A 25,162-nucleotide genomic window follows, 5' to 3' on the forward strand; every position below is an offset into this window, starting at 1 on the left:
TGGCTGTATACATCTGCAAATATGGAATATCATTGCCACATGCAGTAGAATTTGGTCAGTGTTATACATGTGTGGTAGTATGAAGGGCTGTATTATCTTAGTCATTAGCATGCTCTAACAAACTAGTATCTGGAAAAGTTTCCTTTATCCAGTGCGCTAGCTTTTGTCACCGTAGCAAACGTTCTGCCAAAAATATGTTTATATCTTTCAAGAATTCTTTTCTTTAGAAATAGTTAGTGTGCTTACAGTACTTTTGGGAAAATTAATTAGTACTAAATAGTTACATTCTTTTCATACTGCCAGGTTATGAGCTACTATAAGATCAGTCTGTGGGTTTCAATGCTAATTCAATTCTCCTCATTTTACCAATATTTCTCTCTTCCTGCCTTTCATCTCCAGCCTCCTGTCCATAAGGGCAATGCAGGTTTGTATCTGCCTTGATGTCCAAAATCAAATCTCAGATTCTCATGCATCTGTCTATTCACCTCTATACTTTTTTCTCTACATTGTGATTTCTTTAACATATATGCAACATGCAAAAAATTTTGAATTATTTTGCTGTAAACCTTTACCAAAAGACACCCAAAACCAACACAAAACAAACCCCTACTTGTCTTAATGGAAGATGGGTAAGGATGAAGGGGAAGGCCAATGAAGTAGATATCATAGTGGGAGTCTGTTATAGACCACCCAACCAGGATAAAGAGGCAGATGAGGCATTCTCAAGCAGCTGGCAGGTCTCACAATCGTTAGCCCTAGTCCTTGTGGGGTACTTCAACTTACCAGATATCTGCTGGAAAGACAACACAGCAGAGCTGAAACAGTCTAGGAGGTTCCTGGGGAGTGTGGAAGAGAACATCCTGACACAGCTGGTAAGAGAGCCTACCAGGGGAGGTGCCTTGCTTGACCTGCTGTTTACAAACAGAGAAGGACTGGTGCGAGATGTGGTGGTTAGAGGCCATCTTAGGCTTAGCAACCATGCAATGATAGAGTTCTCTATTCTTGGTGAAGTAAGGAGGGGGGTCAGCAAAACCACTGCCATGGACTTCCAGAGGGCAGACTTTGGCCTGTTGAGGACACTGGTCGACAGTCCTTTGGGAGACAGTCCTGAGGGGAAAAAGGGTCCAGGAAGGCTGGACATTCTTCAAGAAGAAAGTCTTAAAGGCACAGGAGCAGGCTGTCCCCATGTGTCGTAAGACAAACTGGCAGAAAAGACAACTGGCCTGGCTGAATAGGGAGCTTTTGCTAGAACTCAGGGAACAAAGGAAGGTTTACTACTTTTGAAGAAGAGGCAGGCAACTGAAGTACAGGGATCTCATTAGGTTGTGAAGAGGGAAAATTAGAGAGGCGAAAGCCCAACTAGAACTCAAATTTGGCCACTGTTGTAAGGGATAACAAAAATTGTTTTTACAAATACATTAACAACAAAAACAGAGCCAAGGAGAATCTCCATCCTGTATTGGATGTGGAGGGGAAGATTGTCACCGAGGATGAGGAAAAGACTGAGGTATTTAATGCCTTCTTTGCCTCAGTCTTTAATAGGCAGACAAGCTATCCTCAAGGTAATCAGCCCCCTGAGCTGGAAGATGGCAACAAAGAGCAGAATAAACCTGCCACAATTCAGGAGGAAGCAGTTAATGACCTGCTTTGCCACCTGGACACTCACAAGTCTATGGGGCCAGATGGGATCCACCTGAGATACTGAGGGAGCTGGCAGAGGAGCTGGCCCAACCACTCTCCATCATTTATCAGAACTCCCAGTTAACAGGGCAGGTCCCAGACAACTGGAGACTTGACAATGTGATGCCCATCTACAAGAAGGGCTGGAAGGAGGATCCAGGGAACTAGAGGACTGTCAGTCTGATCTTGGTACTGGGGAAGGTTATGGAGTGGTTCTTCTTGAGGGTGTTCACATGGCATGTGTAGGACAACCAGGGACTCAGGTCCAGCCAGCATGGTTTCATGAAAGGCAGGTCCTGTTTAACCAACCTGATCTCCCATGCAGCAACAATCCCATGCAGCGCTACAGGCTTGGGGATGAGTGGCTGGAAAGCTGCCTGGCGGAAAAGGACCTGTAAGTGCTGGTCAACAGCTGGCTGAACATGAGTCAACAATGTGCCCAGGTGGCCAAGAAGGCCAGCAACATCCTGGCCTGTATCAGAAACAGTGTGGCCAGCAGGAGTAGGGAAGTGATCGTGCTCCTGTACTCAGCACAGGTGAGGCCACACCTTGAATACTGTGTGCAGTTTTGGGCCCCTCACTATAAAAGTGAACTGAATTGCTGGAGTGTGTCCAGAGAAGGGCAATGAAGCTGGTGAAGGGCCTGGAGAACATGTCTTATGAGGGGCAGCTGAGGGAACTGGAGTTGTCTAGTCTGGAGAAGAGGAGGCTGAGGGGAGACCTTATTGCTCTCTACCTGAAAGGAGGTTGTAGTGAGGTGGGTGTTGTTCTCCCAGGTAACTTGCAATAGATGAGAGGAAACAGCCTCAAATCATGCCAGGGAAGGTTTAGATTGGATATTAGGAAAAAATTCTTTACTGAAAGAGTGGTCAAACACTGGAACAGGCTGCCTAGGGAAGTGATAAAGTCACCATCCCTTGAGGGGTTCAAAACACATGTTTATGTAGTGCTTCTGGACATTGTTTAGTGGACATTGTGGTACTAGGTGGACTTGATGATCTTAAAGGTCTCTTCCAACCTAATGATTCTATGATTCTATGTGAATTTGCCATTTCTGCCTCCTCTGTAGCACAGCAATGGTGGTACATAAAAAGAAGATGTTGTCCTGTGCAAGCTAGTAGAGAAAGAAGGAAAAATATCCCCTTTATTCTCTACATTTTTATAGTTTATTTTACAGTTACCACGGGTGTAACTGTTACAGCCATATCAAGGTTTTATTCATATTGCTAGTCTACTTTAATATTTTCTGCTATACCTTGAATGCTTTTTTGATCGATTGTAACTCCATAGAGAAATATATATTACTGGGGCTCTAAGCACTATCCAAAATAACATTGTTGCTTAACTGCCACAGCAGAAGTTTTTAAAATAGAAGATAAAAGTTAAACTCTCACTGGCTTTAAAATCGTCCTTTAATCTAGGTCTAAATAGTGGTATCATTCATCATTAGATTTTCAGCATTGAACAAGCAATAATCTATGTTTCATAATGTTTTATGAAAAAGGTAAAACTCGAACAACCTGTATACTAACTGGTTTTGCTACATTGATGTGTATCTGGCCTACTCTGCTAGGATCCTCTAGCCTTTGTTTTCCTGGTCAAAGTGTGTAAATAATCTACTAGTAACACTGATTCTTTAAAGACTTTGTTTCCAAATAAATTTTATTTGGCATAAAATGAAGTAAGGTGATCACTCTTCATACTCACCTCGTAAACCGTATCTTTAATCTCCATAATTTTTGTTGTAATGCCCTGTTTGTGGTATCAACCTATATATAACCTTTGATTCCTCTTTCACTTGCTTCAATGTGATCAGGTATTGTTTTGCTATTATGGACCTATCAAGGTCTTTTGTATCTGAAACTTTTTCTGATATTTGCACTGAAGGCATCTTTTAAATATCTGCTGAAATTTTAGGCATATATTGTGAAAAATATCACTTTTTTCTTTATTTCATCAAGTGAAAGCAAAGGAATTAAAAATATTTGTGTCTTGGCAATAATTTTTTTTTTGCAGAACTTTTTTTAAAATGTAGAATAAATTGATATTAATGATGGATTTATTTTCTTTCTTTTTTTTTTTTTTTTTTCATTTTCTTACTTTATGAAGGAATAATTCTACCGGCAGTAAGCGGTTCCGTTGATACTATCTATCTACCTACTTTATTAACCTCCAGGTTTTAAGATATTATGTACTCCATTACTTTGTTAATTTTATTTAAACAGAAGTTTTCAAACATTTCCTATATTTTTTTGGTTTAGTTTTGTATCAAACAGTTTTTTAAGAATATATATTTTGGCATTTCTCAAATCACATACACATACATACATGCATGAATACTCAATACACCACCTTTGAATTTCTTTTTAAAAGTTCTAATGCAACTCATTTGTGGAATCTAAGTTATCTTTGCTTTACCAAAGTTACAACTGCCTTTTAATTATTATTTTCACAGAGAATTCTAAGTTAGCAATTCCAAAATATAATCCACCTAACCAACTTATACTGAAAAATATTTTTATTCATGTATAATTATAAGTTTTCATTTTCTCTTATATTTGGCTAGCACAGAAAACAACATTAAAAATGTTCCTATAAAGGAGACAACCCAGACTTTTTTTTTTTAAATTAACACTTCTTTTTTTTCATAGACCAACACTGAAGCTTTTATTCTACTCATATTTAATAGAATAAATTTGTATCCATCTGAAGCTGAATTTTAATATGTCAATATTAAGAAAATGTTATGCAGAGAGTCCAAATCCTCACTGCAGGACCAATGTAATGGCTGAATCTAGCAATGAAGCCTTGGCTAGACAGAACTTCGGTCAGGACTAAATGCAGTGATTCCTCTGTAAGATTTTTGGCTATACACCATCATGTCCAAACTAACACTTAAGGCTGAATAAAGAGCCACATAAGACTAGGAATAGGCTGATTCTATATGTTCTTACACAACTGCAATTGCCAAATTCTACTCTTATTTAGAAAAAAGTTCTCAGTCTTGTTTCTTAGAAGTAGATTACTTATTGGAAAGTAATACCTTCTAATTCTTTTGCATTTTCTTTTTTTTTCTTTAGGGCTTACCTAAACAATTGTAACTGCACAGGACTATACTGGACCGGCTGAAAACACTCTGTCTCACTTGGCTGAGAAAGGGTTATTTATAAGTGATTTCTATTGTGTTTTAAAGAAAATTTAAAACATTCAGTCAAGACTCTGCAACTATACTTAGTTCATTTGCTCTGTTCATCTACATTGTCACATGCAAAAATCACATCTAAAGCAAGAAGTGTAAAATGACATTTGAAAGTCAATGGACTTTATGACCAAATTTGAGCTATAGGAAGCTGTCATTGCTTTAAGGTTATTTTTGTACAAATTCAGATTCTTAATTTGTGAAAAACTGAATAAAGCTAGCTTAAGCTATTTTAATTTTTTATTGAAATGGGAAAAAAGAGCTGTCTGTTGCCAAGTACAGCTGATAAAAAGTAATATAAGCTGTAGTACCCCAATCATATCTCTAAGGCTCTAGACTGAAATGTCCTTATAAAGAAAGGATGTAGACTCTTCTGTCTATAAAAATGGAAGAAGACTGTCCAAGTATGATCACTTTTATGATAATTTGATTCTGGGAATTCCTTTGTAGATTAAAAAAAATAAATTAGTACTAACATTCTGCTTCACAAAAACTCTAAACTAAAACATTTATAGCTTTATTTTCAGACTTTAACTTGAATTCAATCGAATATAAATGGTGTAATTCAATACTTTGCTGAATGATAGTAGCCAAATTTGTAAGTGGGCAGTCTTCTGTTGTCCACAGCTTATCTGTATCTGAAGGGCGAATACAACTTGTGTGGATCATTAGTTACGCTCATACTTTAATTTTTGGCCTTTTACCCTAGTATATATCTGATTAAGATGACACCCATCTTTGAGTCATTTATTTTCCTCTGTTACCATAAAGGGTGTTTACTCAGACGAAGACACCTACATTTGGTTAAAGTAATACCACCCAAGTTGTTTTTTCAGTTTGAGGATGTAACTAACCTCTAGATTATTTCTCACTTTTTTTTGAAATTTTTATTTTCAGAAGTGACTTTGAGATTTTCTTTTTTTAAATAAATAAATTAAAAGTTAAAGGATTATATTAAGTCCTGGAAAATATCCCAGTTCCAGGTTAACTTTCTTAACATTTCACTCTATTATTAGTTGCATTCCTGCCATTTTGTGAAGTGAGTCAACAGTAGTTGCTATAATAACGCTATCTAATATTCAATCAAAAATTAGTGAACAGACAGCAACAGATTCACTCTAACCTAATAAGGATTTCATGAATACATTGTAAATTACAAAAAGATATTTCAATTGAACAGTAGCAGAGTAATCACACTTATACAGCAAACATGACTGACCATTACTAAAATGACAACAAGAATGAACTGTGGAGCCCAGACAAGATGTTCTTTGTTAATTACACAAGAAGTACCTTCCAATGTAAAAGATTTTTTTATGTATTATTTCAGTGATATATAAAAAAATAGAATATAAAAAAAAATCAAGTTAACTTTTAACATTTTGTTTTCCTTTCAGTAGTAAAACTCTTGGTAAAAGATTTACAATCAACTTCCAATATGGACAAAAATGTTGTAGGCTTTTTTTTTTTTTTTAAAAAAAAAAAAGAGATTCAGGAAGGAGATTTCCAGTTTGCAGTCTTCTCAGTAATCTTCATTACACCTTGAGAGGCAAGAACTGCTCTGAAGCCAAAAATTGTTTAATTCTAAACATGTTTTTAATTTTTTTTCCCACGGAAGTGGGAATATGCCACCTCAGTTGTTCTATTCCATTGTATGTATTGCTATTTCATGGGATGAATCTTACCCTAAATTCTTTGTTCTCTAAAATTGCAGAGTTTGTAAATATGCCTTAAGCTATCATACACATTAAAAATATTTTATAAACAATAATTACTTTTTGACAATCCAAAAATTCCTTTGGAAAGCATCTAATTAATTTTAAAACATTGAAAAAAACAACAATGAAATACTTCTAAAAGTAGTAAAATATTTTGTAAGCTATCATTTATTGATTTAAAAATGTATAGGCTTAGATTGATTAATGTTTTTATATTTATACATGTGTTTTCTTTCTGAGATTTACCATGTAATCAGAATAAAAACAAAGCCAAGATAAATTAATTATGCAGGAAATAATCTTTTGTGACATTTTGCATCAATGAAAATACAAAGTTAAATTTACATCAATTTGCACTTCAGTCCTGATTTTCTTTATTATTAGTCAGAATAGTCTTTTGTTGACTCATCAGTAAATAAGGGTCATGACTCATCTGCAATAAGGATCATGAAATTCCCCTGGTGAATGATCTCTTTAAGCAGTTTCTGATAAAGAAAGAAATTATTACACTATGTTCCCATGGCATGTTGATCTAACACACTTTCCCTCAGCTATGGACAGCAACTAAAATAAAGATAGAAAATGTGATAATATTCTTAATGGTTAACAAGTAGTTGAATTAATATATAATAAGCATTGTCTTAAGGAAAACAAAAGATTTAGTAAAATTATCTAGTATCAAGTAATTGATTTTTTTCTATTGACAATAGCACTTTAAATGGCATAAATAATCAAAACATATTCAGATTTTTTCACTATCATTCCATTGACAGTGATTTCATGATACAACTCTGTCATGTGCAAGTCTGCACATGAATCTTAAGTTATTTCTGTGGGATACAGAAAATCACTAGAAATAATCATCTGAGTGAAATGATGAAAACTGGGTCTAGCATTTCTAGAACTTTTTCAGAAAGAATACAAAATTATTTTCTTTAAAGTTCAAGAAAGCTTGAAAATTTGTCTTTGAATAGGCAGAATTTAATTATCATTATTAGATAATTCATGGTGGTTAGTTCCCTATGCTAAGACAAAGCAACATACCTTTCCTTTCCCCCAAAAAAACAACCAACCAAAAATATCTTGCTGGGTATGTAGTTCACTTTGTTAAACTTTATGTAATATTTATTATTCTTAAAACTCGTAATACATTTAACTGCATTTATATTCTCTGTAAATTTTAATATGTATAGTCCTTTTAAAGAATCACAACAATAGTTCTGTAAATCTATAGTTCCATGTCTGTATTACAAATTTCCACCTTGCCTGGTGTCAGTGTTTTGGACTATAATTTTTGTCACTAGCATTTAATGCAAATTTACATCCATAAAATGTTAATTGCACCTCATAATTTTAGGAGATATTACTTTATTCAGTGTCTTGTACTTCAAGTGCAGAGGAGAAAATTTAAATAAATAGAAGAATTGACAATAAGCTTTCGTATTATTTCAAAAACAGTCTTCTATGCAAAGTAAAATTACTAAGAGAAATGAAGTATTCAATAAATATTCAAACCTTCCTATTATTATCAGTTTCAGGGACAAAATGGCTTAAGTATGCAGCTGCATTAGGAATTCAGCTATCAGTTAAACTTCTTCATAGCTGGACATTGCATACATAATAACTGTTGACAACGCAAGGAAAGGACCCACAGCTTTTCTACAGGCACAGAGATTTGGAAATAAATGAATGCTTCTAATGCAGGTAAACTGATTTAATTTACTTTGTGATGAAGTCGAGGGTAGTTTATAACTTAAAAGCTCAAAAATGCTACTAATTCTATATTACTGACCAAAGCAGTGCTATGAATCACAATGTCCACAGAAAAAAGATGCAAGAATTTTAGACTAATCAGATATGTGTATCTATTTATACATACACACAGACACAACATGATATATATGACATATATAGACATATATACATGTATAAATATATATATATACACAGTATGCATATACATGTACTTATGTACCATAATCATATCTTTGATTTTGGCCAAAATAAATAGAAGGTCCTATCTTATTTTTGGTTTTTAGCTCTGATTTTACCTGTTCCCTTTGTTAACTAATTTATCAGCTTTTTGACTGACAGTTCAGTTTTCCATAATCTTTTCCTCTATTAACATTTCTCATTACTACTTAAAACTACAGAGCTATCCTTTTTTATTTTTTTCCCCAGCTGGTATTTTTTTTCCTTTCCTCTACCCTGCGTGTTGAGTTCTAGAGCAGTAAGCACAGAAGTGGAAAACCAAGCTGAGTCTAAGAAGCAGAGTGGGTCATACCCTTTCAGTGAAATACAGAAATAGACCTTTGTGCAAACACATAATGCTGTTTGATATTTTTGTCCTAAACACCAAAGATATTTTGGAATATTTTATCCTCTAACTCCCTAACTTCCTATATTTTCTTTCCACTTCTGATTCTTGAACTTAATCTTTTAGATATTCATTCCTGAACATACCAGTTTCAGGACAATCACCTATAGGCAGGTATTCACTCTGTCTAACTTCAAGCATACCCCTTGGGTCCTTAAGAATACATTTACATTATGTATTTATCTGGGTCAGAACAATGGGTTGAAGTCACAACCCACTGTGTAAATGAAGACTCAGAAACTCTTTAGGTCCTCTAGGACCATCAGCAATGAATATTTTATAGTACTTACAGCATTTTCACTCAGACAATTCCAACTGGCAAAATTCTCTCTTCCAAGAGTGGAGAAGGAAAAATATGTAACCTGCCTCCACTCTAAGCTTCACAGGAAGTTGTTGGGTAATACCCATGCTGATCATCTTGCAAATACATGTTTGATTATGAACAGTTAGATCAGTGCATTTACAAAGACAAAACCCAAAGCTCAAGTCTAGGCTTAACAAACAGTGTAAATCTAAGCTAAAGTAGGAGCTTAGACACTTTTTACGCAGTTCATGGAAAGGGCAAGACAATTTAGGACACCTACCTGAAAAGACTGCCCTTCTCCCTTAACTGTACTGGAAGCCTAATTTTCTTACTGAGGCACTTAAATTGTTTACTTTAGAAGGACAAGTTTAGATTAGTCTAATTGTTTCCTTGTTTCCTCTCTCTCTCTCCGCCTCCTCTATATAGACTATCAAGTCTTTTTACGAAGCAATTCTGCACCCACTCATTTCTTTGCCGAATTTATAATCCACAATCTGTTTTACAATTTTTTCCCTCTTTGTTCTTTCACTCTCGGTCTGCCTTCCCTATACGGATTTTGATTTGGTCTTTCTGTTTCTCAGGTTTCACCTTCCCCATATTTTGTCTGTGTTTTTCACTGCCTTTCTGGCTTCTTACTACTCTTTTATATTCCATACTGTTTTATGGCCTACTTGACAGGGATATTAGAATCACTGTTAGTGGAAATAATACTTTTGGATCCCACAGCCTACCCTTTCTTTTTTGTACTTTAACACCACTTATTCCAAACACTACCACTACGATAGCTTCCAGTCATCTTCCATGGACAACGCTGAAATTGTCTAACATACGACTCCCTAAACTATGTGCTTTCACTGCAAGACCTATCAGTTTTCATTTTCTCATTTCTCATTTCTACGTATATCAACTTCTACACACACAGTTCTACTGAAGATTATATGAAGACAGAAAAAAGTGAATTGTATTGCCTGATTGTGACTTCAGTTACAATTAGGTACATCTGAAAATTTTTTGCTGATGTCAACAGAAAGACATCAGTCTAAAAGTAGGGTGTCTATTTGTAATCTTGTATACAAAATGTAATTCAAACAGCTCTAGCATTATCACCATGTGGATATAACATAACATATATTTTAGAAAACAAATGAAAGAGATTTCTTACTGCAGATGAAGTTCTCATTATAAAGGGCATTTACTAAAATAATAACTTTATGGGTTTCCTGGAAAAAAATAAATATTAAAAAAAAAAAAAAAGCAATGAAATTCTAGTAGCTGAGCTTCTCAGGAAATAATATATCATGACTCTTAAGCAATTATGGAAAAAATAAAGAGCACATCTCTATTGCTTCCCAAACAACTGCATTTAACCATTTTCATCATGAGCAGTAAAATTGCAGTACATACATCTTCCCTCATTTTACATGTTGTTTATAAAAAGCCCAAATTTTTGCAAGATTAAAATTCAAAGAGATTCAGCACAAACCCAAAAAACCCTCAAGTAGTCAAACGTCTTACATGTTCTCTTTCATCTCCTGTAGAAAACATACCAGTTTTTCTTCAGTCATAACCTCAACTTTCCTGAACATCTTTACTTAAACTACAAAGGTATTTTTTAAATCTATTGACCAAAAGCATTTGTAGAATTATCAATCCAAAATGATTTCTATTTTTTTTTTTTTAAACTGATCAAAAAGGGGTTTTGATCATGGCTCCAGCCCTCTTGTCACTGGGAAAAGTTTTTTTCCTTATCAAGCATTCCCTAATATTTTATAAATACTTTCCTGTGTTATAGCTGAAATTATTGCTTTTTTGCCACCCTTGGGGGTGGCATTGAAACTAATAACAGATTCAGTAAAATTCTGGAACATTGGTAAAAAAGACATTACATGTATTTCTGCATGTAATATCTTATGCATTTCTTTTGATTACAATTAAATTTAAACTTAGGAAACAATTTTAAATTACAGAGCTATTTAATGTCATGATGCCATTGGACACAGATTTCCATCACTACTTTTTACTGTAAGACATGTTTAATAGCAAAAATGCCTTATGCTAGCAACTGTTGCAAATGCATATTGTAAGTGTCAAATGGTGGTGGTGGTGATGGTAAAGCACCATCATTTTCTGAGATATTGACACAGCAGTACATTAAGGACTTGCTGTTGATTATAACAGAGGGGAATGCATAGGATAACTTAGCATCTCTATTTCATTTCTGTTTTTCGTGATGTTGTAATGATTCTATCACACCAAGTGATTTTAGGAGAACAGAAAAGGAACAGTTCAGTTTTCTATACCTTATAAAAGTTATATACTGGTAGGTATGTCCTATAGATCCTAAATTCCTTTCTTTAAGCACAAAATCTCGTCAATCTACAGTGAAAAATAATAAAAAAAAAAATAATTTTTGAAACCTTATAAAATTACTTATGCAATTGCATAAATTAGAGCTTTTTTTTCCTACTGTATATATATGATATACATAATAGAAAGACTACTCTGTTTTTCAAGGAAACAATATAACTGCCTTTTGTTAATTTAAAAAATAATAAAAAACATCACCAAACACATATTTCTTTGAGTAGAGTACAGGGATACAATGTGGGTTCACTAATGCTGACAATGATATGGATAATACTATTAAAAACCAAAAACCAAAACAGAAGACAACTTATGTGAAAACAGGCTATGAGAAAATATGCTTTCAGTCATAATGAAACTATTGCTACAAATACTATGTAAAGTACATCAGTCCATCACTGACAGTGTTTACAGCCATTATTTCCTATCATACTGGATAAATAAAAACACATAATGCTTAGTTAAAAAATAAAAAATACCTTGATTGTTTGATAAATAAAGAGGTCTTTTTTCAAAATCAGTGCATACAAACCTAAATTTTCCCACTAACCTGTAAAAGTTTCAGAGTTTCTTTCCCTGTTCCTCTGCCTTTTATTTGTTGTGTTGTTTTTTTTTTCTTTTTCCCGGTATTATTTTGGTAAATAATAAAAATGTATTTTAACCTTCTATATATTCTTAGCGATCTAACAAGGGCAATGTAACTAGTTATTGCTAGTATTCAGAGTGTTTCGATAGCTTAAAAGTACTGAGTATTCCATTAAAAAATCCATATCCAAAAAAATGTAGTTAACTTTTTAAAACATAAAAACTTTTTTTTTTTTTCCTTACCTAAGCCATGCCTGTGTGTTGACATTGGTGGTAACACAGTCCAAGCCTTGGTCTTTGGATTGTAACACTCAACAGTGTTTAATGTCTTTAAACCATCCCGTCCTCCAATGACAAACAGCTTGTCATCGATGACAGCAACACCAAACTGAAGCCTCCTGCCATTCATCACTCCAGCCTGAATCCATATATTTGTTCTGAGATCATACTTTTCAATAGTTGTAGCACCTGATGAGACATAATAATAGGATAATGTATACAAAAATGTATACAAAATTGACATCGGATCTTTTTTTTTTTTGAAACTGTCAAGACTTTACTATGATTTTCTGATCACTTCCAACATCTTGACAAATATTTTTTATTTCTTTAAATGAAGTAGTCTCTAGGATATATATGTGCGTGTGTGTGTGTGTGCATATATATATATGTATATATCACTTTTTTCCCTCTCCAAGGAAACTGAAAAAAACACCTCAAATGGCCCCTATAGAATCAAAGTATTGCAAATCTGAATAACAGTATGCTCTAACTTTATGGTCTTTTTTTTACAGTTCAGTGGCATAACTATCTAAGATGACTAATCTTGTTACACTTGATTCCAATCTTCCATACAGCGCAAAAAAAAGCCTGTGAAATTACATTATATTTTCATCAAAGATTAGAAGTTCTATTTTAATTTGGGTTCATATTATTTTAGGCACTCATGTAGTTTTTTTCAGACATGTTTCTGCTGGAAGTACAGAATGTTGTACTTACAATCTCAAGCAAAATATTTAAAGAGTGTTTCCATATACAGTCAAAGCATTTCCTTCTCAACTTAGTAATTTGAATTACTTACATAGATGCACTCAAAACCAATAAAGAGCATTATGTACACAATGACCTACCAGTTCATCATGAAAACATCATTAAGAAGCCTCTGCTGTTAAAAGTATCTTGTATGTAATATACAAAGACGAGATACAAAATGAAGGCTTTATTAACCAAAACAGAGGAATAAAGAAAGCATAACTAACTACATTCCAGAAAGTGAAAGAATAAAGTGTTCCATTATTTGTAATATAAGTGTAGGGAAAGTTAATTTAAAGCAAAAGTACAATTATTTAAATGACAGATGAGTTTAAATTAATCCTTAAGAGAGAAACTTGATAATTCGCCTGAAATGTAACCAGCATTTTATTTTTACATACACATAACAGTGCTCCGTTTCCAAATATCCCTGCAGAAAGAATTGACATAATTATTAAGCTTTACCAACTAACTACTTGGATTATAATAAAAGGTTAGTATTCCATGGGAAATAATTCTTTTAGGATTCATTCGTTCTTTGCAACAGAAGAGCAATGAACCAAATGGAAACAAACAACATGAAAGCAATACTTATGTTAATTGAACTAAAAAAGATATAATTTAAATTTAATTTGTATCTAAGAGTATCAGAGCAGCAATAATGTACAGTTCAACTGGATGTGTTAAATCCCCAAGTAGTTTTGGGTAGTAGAATGCAAAAATTGCTTCTTATATCTTATGGCTTCATTTTTTGCATTTGATTGAGAGAGACATACTTATCTTTTTGCCCCTAATTTTAAATTGAGAACAGTGTAAATGCATTAATCCTTAAGTTTGAAAGAACAAAAATATAGATTATTTGATACAGTTGTTTGGTGGTGCTGCAGGGCATATTATAATGATGCATATTAATAAAGTTATGTTATAATGCTTGAAATTTTTTATGTGTGGAATCTTGTAATGGATTTGAGTGGCAAGGTTTTGGTAGCAGGGGGGTTGCAGGGGTGGCTTCTGTGAGAAGCTGCTAGAAGTTTCTCCTATGTCCGATCCAAGCTAATGCCAGCCGGCTCCAAGACAGACCTGCCACTGGCCAAGGCCGAGCCAATTAGTGACAGTGGTAGCACCTCTGTGATAATGTATTTAAGAAGGCGAAAAAAGTTACTGTGCAGCAACAATTGCAGTGAGAGAGAGGAGTGAGAATATGTGACAGAAACAACTCTGCAGACACCAAGGTCAGTGAAGAGTGAGGGGCAGGAGGTGCTCCAGGTGCTGGAGAAGAGATTGCCCTGCAACCTGTGGTGAAAACCATGGTAAGGCAGGCTGTACCTTTGCAGCCCATGGAAGTTAACAATGGAGCAGATATCTGCCTACACCCCATGGAGGACCCCATGCCGGAGTACGTGGATGCCTGAAGGAAGCTGTGACCCTGTAGGAAGTCTGCACTGGAGCAGGCTTCTGACAGGACCTGTGGACCCGTGGAGAGAGGAGCCCACGCTGAAGCAGGTTTGCTGGCAGGACTTATGAACCCATGGAGGACCCACGCTGGAGCAGACTGCATCCCATCGAAGAGACTCACACTGGAGGAGTTCTTGGAGAACTGCAGCCCATGGGAAGGACTCACACTGGAGAAGTAATGGGGGACTGTCTCTTGTGAGAGGGACCCCACACTGAAGCAGGGGGAGAGTGTGAAGAGTCCTCCCCCTGAGGAGGAAGGAGTGGCACAAACAACATGTGATAAACTGACCCCAACCCCCATTCCCCAGCCCCCTGTGCTGTTCAGGGGGAGGAGGTAGAGAATTTGTGAGTGAAGTTAAGCCCAGAAAGAAGGGAGGTGTGGGGTCAAAGTGTTTTAAGACTTGGTTTTATTTTTCATTACTTTCTGAGTTGATTGGTAATATATTATGTTTTTTTCCTCAAGTCGAGTCTGTTTTGCCTGTGATGGTATTTGGAGAGTCCTTATCTTGACCTACAAACCTGTCATTATATTTTCTCTCCCCTTTCCAGCAGAGTGTGGGGAATGATAGAGCAGCATTGGTGGGCACCTGATGTCCAGCCAGGGCCAAACCACCACAAATCTATTCATGTTAAAAGCTAGAACTGTAGCATATGTGTCCTACAATGCTCTCTACTTCAATGATAAAGAGAACAGTTTAAAAGGTCTGTCATTCTGATTTCAGAAAATCTTACTAAGGTAACAAATACAGTCTTTGAATTATGCTCAGCAATATATTTTCTAATATTGGTTAAGTCTGAGTTTGCCACAATGTTTAATTAAATTACATATTGAGCATCTAATCGAGTAGTTCCTGGAGTGCCTGAACTGTTTATCCAGTAAGGTGCCTTGCTAATCCATAATAATAATAACAACAATAACAACAACAACAACAACAACAACAATAATAATAATAATAATAATTGGAATAGGTAGCAGTTCTATAAAATGGTCTTAAGTATTGGGAACATGAATATAACACATTCCAGGCTGCAATGCAGACAAGAACAGAAGACCTCTTAAATTACCATAATCCTTGGATTAAATCAGTTTATGAATGAAGAAGAGATGATAAAATGAGCTAAAATACTATAGACATATTGTTAATGGACAGAAAAGCATGATTTTAGTCTTTTTTTGGCTGAATTCTATTTCATGCACCCCAGTCAGGTCAGTTCCCAGCACACAATGCCCATAGACTCTCCATGGATACTAAGATCACATGAAGAATGCAGAAGTGACATCTTTTTAGCTCTATTTGATGACAGTTTTGATACAGGAAGAGCTCTAGGCCTCAAATTTCTTATCAGAAATCATTAGTCACTATATTTTTTAGTACATGTCATCACTGCATTCAGGCCAGCTGCATCATGTCATACCAGTCTTGCATTCTCTAGACTTTTTTCAAAAAAAGACTGAGCTAAGTTAGAAATCTCATTCCTTGAGTTTGATGACTAGCAACATGAATGACCAGCCTGCAACTTGTAGTGTAAAACTTATCAGAACACCTTAAACAATCCACCAGCTGTAGCTGTACATAACAAAGCCTAAACAGAAAATAGCTGTGTAGGAAACATTTACAGTCTCTCCCTGTTCCTGCAGTAAATAGTGAAGCAACCTTGTAGTTGTTTTACTAAGTTTTGTAAGGACTCAATTGTTTCTCTTTCAGTGTGTTTGGTAATGCATTTATCTTTCTGTGCTACCAGGAGGGAGGCCCCTAGTACTCCACATATTGTAGCTTTCCCTAGTCCCAGCTTTGATCTGTTTTCCTTAGCCAAATCCTTTATCTGCTCTGCTACAACCAGAGGTGACTGGCAATTTTCCTCAGCCCAGCTCCACCCTCGGGGTATCGGGCAAGCTTTGTATTCTTTTAATAACTGCAACAATGAGGAACAATAAAAGTCAGGCTGTACCTGGGAAGCCATGACCACGTATCAGACAACTCGGCCTCGGCCAATTCTCTGTTCTCCTTTCCCGAATTTCGATTTGGGATCTCTTCTGCTTTAAGAGAGGATCTTGTCTGTGATGCCAATTTAAATGTCCCATCCCACTCCGTGGGGTTTCAGGGTAGGTGAAGCTTTTGTATCCTCTCTTTTAAAAGGAGTTTTCCTCTGCACAGCAGAAACCCTCTGCTCATCAAAGGTAACGAGTTAATAACACTCTTTGGTTAGTAGATGGCAGTAATAACGCACTTTATTAGTAATAATATTTCACAGATTGGATAAAATAATATTTCACAGATCAAATAAAGGTAATGTTTCACAGATAGGATAAAAGTATGGCTTTCCCTAATTCTATCTAATAATATCGAGAGAGAGAAGAAGAAAAGAGTGAAAAAGAGAAAGTAAGAAAGAAAGAATGAAAGAAAGAGAAGAGAGAGAAAAAAAGAAAAAGAGAAAGAATATCACTACTCCTGGGGTCCAGCGACGTCTCACAGGTCTGGTCTGATCTTTGGTTCTTTGGTGGTGGGCACACACCGGTGTCTTAATTATTGGTATTTTTATTGTCCCTTTCCATCAATATTCATGAGTCCTATTCACATTATCCCCTCATCTTATCGCTTCATAAGCTAATTAGGATGCAGGCGCAGTATACAACATTTTGGGGGCTCCAAGGGGGTTTTGTCCACTATAGATAAGACAGTACACTTCCTCAAGTCCAATGTTCACTTGTAGATAAGGGTCACCAAGTCCAGAAACAGCCCTCATCTGCAGGGTTTGTCCATTTGGATAGGGGAGGTTAGGTAACCCCTCCAGCTGAAGCCCCCTTATCAATCACCCCAACTAAAGTTTCTGAAGGGGAAACACCACTCCACCCTCTTATCTCCTTGGAGCAGGCTGTTTTTTGCAAAGTAGTCTGTTTTTAGGGCTAATACATAAAACTTGCACTGTAAAAGGAAATATTTGTCTTTTGTTCAAGACACATACATAAAATCTGCAAAACAGGTTGTTTAAAGCAATAAATCAGACTGTGCTTCACAATTAGGAAGCATTTCTTTACCTAGATGGTGGTCAAACATTCGAACAGGCTTCCTAGATGCACCAAGACTGATGCTCCAAGCCTGTTAGTATTTAAGAGGCATTTGGACAATGCCCTTAGCAACATGCTTTAACTTTGGGTCAGCCCTGAATTGGTCAGGCTGTTGAACTAGATGATCACTGTAGGTCCCTTCCAACTGAAATAGTCTAGTCCTATTCTATTCTATTCTATTCTATTCTATTCTATTCTATTCTATTCTATTCTACTCTGAGAACTTTTAGATCTTGTCTGCTAAGTGAATGACAATGAGACAGTCAGGACAACAGGCATGATCTTTCTATGAAAATAAAGAATTTCTGTTGGAGATTGGAGTCTTCATATTCATTTTATTCATATTAAATAGTTGAACATGCTAATACAGGGAAATAAGTAACGCATAGCCTCCTTCAAAAAAATTCACAGATTCAAAAGAATGCTTAAATCATCTCTTCTAGCTATAGCTCTTTGTTTACCTGTATTATTTATTGCTGATTTCCTGAATCCTGTTGATTGTATCGTCTTCAGCAGCATTGTTGATAGGCATGTCCTTAATGTAATTACCAACAAGGGCATCGCTTCATCTTGATAACAACAGCTTTGAGCTAGTTTTTCTGAACAGTCTTGTCACTGAGTGAGGATTGTTTTGAAAATATGTCTGTTTTCCTGATTTTTAAGCATCTTAATTCCAAATGGGCAGCAATGTCATTTCCAGTTTACTCTTACAGCCTTTTCTGCCGATTCTGTAATGACCTTAAACACTTGTCTTATGGTAAGACTACTGGAGCTAAATAATTCATAAACATCAAGTTTTTTGGGAAATAGTTTGCAATTTGTTTTAACATATATTTAAGCAACAGTTTGGTTTATGAGTTTAGGTAGGCCTTTAAGATCGTTGAGTCCAACCATTAACCTAGTACTGCCAAATCCACCGCTAAACCATGTCCGTAAGTGCCACAACCACACATCTTTTAAATACCTCCAGGGATGGTCACTCAACCACTTCCCCAGGCAGTCTGTTCTAATGTTTGACAATCCTTTTGGTGAAGAATTTTTTCGTAACATCCAATGTAAATCTCCCCTGGCACAACATCAGGCCACTTCCTCTCGTCCTATTGCTAGTTACTTGGGAAAAGAGACTCGCTACATCCTCCTTTCAGGTAGTTGTAGAGAGATAAAGTCTACCCTCAGCCTCCTCTTCTCCAGGCTAAACAATCCCTGTTCTCTCAGCCGTTCCTCATAAGACCTGTTCTCCAGGCCCTTCGGCAGGTTCATTGCCCTTCTCTGGACACACTCCAGCACCTCAATGTCTCTCTTGTAGCGAGGGGCCCAAAACTGCACACAGTATTTGAGGTGCTGCCTCACCAGTGCCAAGTACAGGGGCATGATCACTTCCCTACTCCTGCTGGCCACACTATTTCTGACACAGGCCAGGATGCTGTTGACCTTCTTGGCCACCTGGGCACACTGCTGGCTCATGTTCAGATGGCTGTCAACCAGCACCCCCAGATCCTTTTCCACCAGGGAGCTTCCCAGCCATTCTTCCCCAAGCCTATAACGTTGTATGGGATTGTTGTGACCGAAGTACAGGATCCTTGTTGAACCTCCAGAAGAATGTTTTACAAAGGCTTTACTAAAGTCTAGGTAGAAAACATCCACAGCCCTTCTTGTAGATAGGCATTAAATTTTCTAACTTCCAGCCAATTGGGACCTCCCCAGTCAGCCAGGACGGCTGGTAAATGATGGAAAGTGGTTTGGTAAGCACTTCTACCAGTTCCCTCAGTACCCTTGGGTGGATCCTATCCAGCCCCATAGACTTCTGTGTGTCTAAGTGGTGTAGCAGGTCACTAAACATTTCCCCTTGGATTATGGGGGCTTCATTCAGTTCCCTGTCCCTGTCTTCCAGCTCAGGGGGCTGGGTACCTGTAGAACAACTGATCAAATTAAAGACTGAGGCAAAGAAGGCATTAAGTACTTCAGTCTTTTCCCCATCCTTTGTCATTATGTTTCCCCCTGCATCCCATAAAGGATGGAGATTGATCCTCCTTTTGTTGCTAACGTATTTATAGAAACATTTTTAATTATCTTTAATAGCAGTACCCAGATTAAGTTCTAGTTGGGCTTTGGCCCTTCTAATTTTCTCTCTGCGTAACCTCATGACATCCTTGTAATCCTCCTGAGTTGCCTGAGTCATAAACTCACTTTTTTTTCCTGATTTCCAGCCAAAGCTCTCTGTTCAGCTAGGCCCGTCTTCTTCCCCACTGTCTTGTCTTTCAGCCCATGGGGATGGCCTGGTCCTGCACCTTCAGTATTTCCTTCTTGAAGAATGTCTAGCCTTCCTGAACACCTTTGCTCTTCAGGAGGGCAAAAAGGCCCAAAGTCTGTCCTCTGTAAGTCCAAGGTAGAAGTTCTGCTGATCCTCCTTCTTACTTCAAGAATCAAAACCTGTTATCATTTCATGATCACTATGCCCAGGACAGCCTCCAACCACCACATCACCCACAAGTCCTTCTTTGTTTGCAAACAACAGGTCCAGAAGGGTGCCTTTCCTAGTTGACTCCCTCTCTGGCTGTGTCAGGAAGTTCTCTTCCACACACTCCAGGAACCTCCTAGAGTGTTTCTTCTCCGCTGTATTGTATCTCCAGCAGGCATCTGCTAAGTTGAAGTCCCCCACAAGAACAAGGGCTAGCAATTGTGAGACTTGTCCCACCTGCTTATACGATACATTTTCTGCCTCTTCATCCTGTTTGGGTGGTCTGTAACAGACTCCTACCGTGATAACGTCTTTGTTGGCCTTCTCCTTGATTCTTACCCATAAACACTCAACCCTATTGTCACCATCATTAAGCTCTAGACCGTCAAAACACTCTGGAACATACAGGGATATGACACTGCCTTTCCTTCCTTGCCTATCCTTTCTGAAGAGGTTATAGCCATCCATTACAGCACTTCAGTTGTGCAAGTCATTCCACTGTGCCTCTGTGATGCCAACTAGATCATAGTTTTCCTGCTGCACAATAGCTTCCAGCTTCTCTTGTTTTCTGCCCATGTAGCATGCATTGGTGTAGGTGCACTTCAATTGGGCTATTGATCCAGCCACCTTTTTGAGGGAAGAAACCTTAATTCCTGTGTGACCACTCTCAGGTGCTTCTCTGGTTTCTAACACATCAATAACCTTTGTGTCTTTGCTGTCGCATGGATCTCCATCCCATACCTCCACGGAGATGGCAGACCAAATGACCTCACTAGTATACTGTCTCTCTAACACAGGCGTGTCGATCCCAGGCTTATGTCTGGTAAGCCTGTTTTTACCCTTTTCCCCCTTAAAATCCAGTTTAATGCTTTTTCAATGAGCCCTGCTAACTCCTGTGAAAGATCCTTTTCCGCCTTTGAGACATGCATATCCCATCTGTCGTCAGCAGGCCTGGTGTTGTGTAGACCAATCCATGATCAAAACCCCCCAAATTCTGCCAGTGACAGTACACTTGGAGCCAGGTATTGATCTGCTGTCTTCTCCTGTTTCTTTCCTTACCATTCCCTGCAACTGGAAGGATAGAAGAGAACACTACTTGTGCTCCTGATCCCTTAACCAGTCATCCTAAGGCCCTAAAGACTCTCGTGATTGCCCTTGGCCTTTTTGTTGTAAATTCATCACTGACTACCTGAAAAATCAATAATGGATAATAATCTGAGGGCTGTACTACAGTAGAAAACTTCATCTTCACATCTTTAACTTGGGCTCCAGGGAGGCAGCAAACTTCCCTATGAAGTGGGTCCAGTCTGTATATTGGGCCTTCTGTTGCCTTCAGAAGGGAGTCTCCTATGACAATGACCCATCCTTTTTTATTTATGGAAGTTGTTTTGACACAGGGCATAGGTAGACTTAACCTCAGTGACACCTCCAAGCTAGGTGAACCATTCTCCTCATTATTGTTCGGTACCACTCGCAGAGCCTCGTGCCTATTATGCAAGAGCACCTGGGAAGGTGGGATAGTCACAGAGGAGATGCACCTGCTATGCTGAGCTGGAACTTCTTGCTATTGCTCCCTACGCCTTAAGTCACCACATTCAGCCATGTGGAGAGAGGATAGGGAGTCCTCTGTATCCTGCATCCTGTCTCAGGGAAGGTAGGGCGCAATTCCAGTTGTCTATCTCTCTCTCATACTTCCTGATACTCCTCAACTTACTCACCTCAGCCCACAGCTATGTCACTAAGTGGAGGAGTTCCTCTCCCTGGGTGCACCTCCCACAGCTGTGCTCACTGCTGCCAGACAATGCTGGTGTAAGAACAGGGCAGACCCTGCAGCCTGACACTGGAGTGGCAGCATGTTCCCACTGGAGCTCTGTCTGAACAGCTGTGTCAGTCGTGGTGGATGCAAAGCTTAGAGAGCCCATGGCCTTCTGCCAGGGTAATACCATTGCTCCCTGATCGAGCTTCAGCGCCCTTCCTTCACGCCCTTCTGTGTGAACCGCCTTCTGCACAAACTGCCTTCTGTGTGAACTGCCACCCCACACCATGGCTGACGCATCACACCCTGTTTGTCCAACCTGTTCACAGCACTCCTGGTCACTAGCACTCCCCAGGGGCTTCTTTTATATGTGAGGGGGGCTTGGCCACCATTGCTTCTGGCCCTGCCCAGGTCTTGTCAGCTGCTATCACATGAGCTGTGGGTTCCTGGTGTCTCTCTCAGCTACACCTGAGGTTTTCCCAGTTTGGGAAACTCCCCTGTGCACCATGTTGGAGTGCTCCGCTGTGGATCATGCTGGCACCAGAGCTGCTCATCTCGGTGATTGAGTTTTGGTGTAACGTTTTGGTTATACCACGTTTAAATCTCAAATCCTTTAGCTGCTCCTCTAGGTCCTAAAGATCCTCATGTACTCTGCAGAGTAAGGAGTTTTGACTCTGCTTTTCTTAAACCTGAATATTAGACTTCCAGTAATCAAGTAGTAACAGAAAAGCAATAGAAGAAGGAAGGGGAGGAGCTAAATGGTCTTCGTTGTATGAAAAACAAGCTGTCAATGTCTCATTGCTGTCTGTTTCTATTCTGATACAAACACCAAATGGAGTGAGCCCACTTGTTCCTTTGAGTAGCCTGCTGAGAAATGGAACAGGCATTTGATAGCAGGAAACTAGTTTGAATGAGAAGTATCTCACACAATAATGCTCCCTACACATCTAGAAGTTGGCTGGGCTATATATGCCCAAGAGTCAACTGGGTTAGTGTGCTGATGGGAGTGTTTCCATGACTACAGGTGATTCAAATTGGTCTATATTATTTTGAGTACTTAATGTACAAAAAATTTGCTAATATTTGAACTCCAAGCAGCTTTATATTTGAAGGGTAATGAAAACTGTCTTAGCAGGGTTAAGACATTTGCAGAGTCGTGAAAAATTTTGGTGAAACAAAGTCTCCACTTGCTGCTATTTTACTAGTTCCTGTCTAGTACCTGCCCCACATGACATAACTGCCAATTGATGATACCTTGCCTCCAGATCAAGGATGAAGATTAACCAAAATTTCTGCAAAACTCTATTCATTCCATATTCTCTCTTGTGCTTGGCTGTTCCTTGACTTTAAAATACAGATGACTAAACTCCTACAATGGAGAAACTTCTCCAAATTTTATTTTACTTTGGGGAGTGAGATTATCTTTTGGAAACAAAGCTTACAGAAGAGGATGAGGCTGATGACGTGTTAAAAATTATACGGACCGGGAATTTGACAAGTAAGAAGTCAAGTTTTGCTTGACTAGCAAAACCCAGAAGAACTGTAGTGGGAGTGAGGGGGTATGTCAGCAAGCATTTTTTTGACTTCACAATACACAGCACTTTTGCAGTCTTTTTGATCCTGAACTCCATTTTATAACTTCTTCTGCATGTCAGTCTCAGCAGTTTGGACATGACACCACATGGTCCCTTGGAGGGTGGAAAATAAGGGTTATGATTTGTGGAGAGGTGGTTGGAGATTTATGCAGACATCATTGTCCTCTTTTCAAAATATACAGAGAAACATATCCACTACATTTTTTATTCCTGACACAGACGTGCTTGACTGCAGAGGACACCTTAAGATGCAAAAAGGCTCCAGGAGCTTGCTGTCAGATTCTCCTCCTGAGCAGGTTACATATTAGGCTGCTTAAGTGAGAAAAGCTGTAGGGTTTTCTGTAGTTCACTGTTACAGTCAGAGCTTTTCCAGAGGCTTGTTCTTCAGGGACCTCTTGAAAACCCTATTACAGAAGTTTTTGCCTCATTCCTGCAGAAGGCTACATTTTGTTTTAGAATAGGTTATTTCTCATCTTCATCTTGTTCTCATACTAGTTGGCCTCTTCGTTAACATTGGCTTCAGGCAACTGCCAGACAGCAGCATTTCTGCATAAGCCTGAACTCTGTCCTGCAAATTGTCTTCCTGATGCTGATTAAACCAGACTGTTTCTTTGGCCATATCCATACTGATATATCTCTCATCTCTTTCCATGGTCCAGTCCCCTACTTCGACAAGAATTGGATAAACACCAGAATTCTTCCTTATCCACAACCTTTTCCACAAACCTTTCTTTTGAAAGGAAAGAAGTCTAGGTTAGAGACTGGAATAAAGCCATGAGATTGTCCAGGTAAGTCTCTAACACCAGCTCCACTGGACTGTGGCCACAGTGTCCACCAGCTGCTGTAAAGACAGCCCTCTTGTGCCCAGCAAGGCCCTGTAGTAGTCCTGTCATACTGTCATGAAAAGATTTCAAAGAAATGAGAGCTGCTTTGTGAATTGCAGTGTGGACTCTACTGAGGTAGGACACCAGATATTTGTCAGGGTAGAGCCTGAGAATAAGAAAGTGATGGTGAGGTCAATGTAACATCAAAATAGAGATACGCCATTTCAATCCATCAGTTAGCATCACTGGCTAGCATCACTACATTTTCTTTTCAGGTGTAGACATGCGGGCAGGTGAGAACTTGAACTTGAATGTGAGCATGATTTCAAGTTAATATTCTGTATATATTCATATGTTTATATATAATGCATATATTTTATATAGAGTTACACACATACATTTTTAAACATACATGCCAATTTTTCATCAGTAAATAAAACAGAGAAAGTAGAATAGAATTTTTGTCTATCTTTAAATCTCTGAGAGATAAATAAATGAAATAATATAGCAGAAAGTGTAAGAGTTCCTAAAAGAGAATGTCATAAGAGCCATTCTTGATTGTGATTTTTTTCTTCCAAAATTGATTGTGGGTGTTGGTGTCTAGTAACTGAGATATTGGAGTGACTAGAGCTATCAAAACAAGATGAATAGACAGAAAAGAACTAACTCACCATTCCAACTGACTGCCAAAATGCAGCAGAAAACTGCAACAGAAGCTCACTTCACAAAGCTCTAGGAAAGCATACTA

The 25,162-nt window shown here is 37.8% G+C and overlaps 1 protein-coding gene across 2 annotated transcripts in view; it reads right to left on the reverse strand.

Annotated features, from left to right (window-relative positions):
* KLHL1 (kelch like family member 1) overlaps positions 1 to 25,162 on the reverse strand; it is a 258,932-nt gene that overhangs the window by 35,231 nt on the left and 198,539 nt on the right. For both annotated transcript variants that reach the window (XM_086481989.1, XM_086481988.1), the window contains one exon: positions 12,471 to 12,695. In XM_086481989.1, coding sequence (XP_086338115.1) covers positions 12,471 to 12,695 — 225 coding nt within the window. The remainder of the gene's footprint in view (positions 1 to 12,470; positions 12,696 to 25,162) is intronic.

The sequence above is a fragment of the Leptosomus discolor genome, chromosome 1 (assembly GCF_034619465.1).
Source record: "Leptosomus discolor isolate bLepDis1 chromosome 1, bLepDis1.hap2, whole genome shotgun sequence".
Taxonomy (NCBI): domain Eukaryota; kingdom Metazoa; phylum Chordata; class Aves; order Leptosomiformes; family Leptosomidae; genus Leptosomus; species Leptosomus discolor.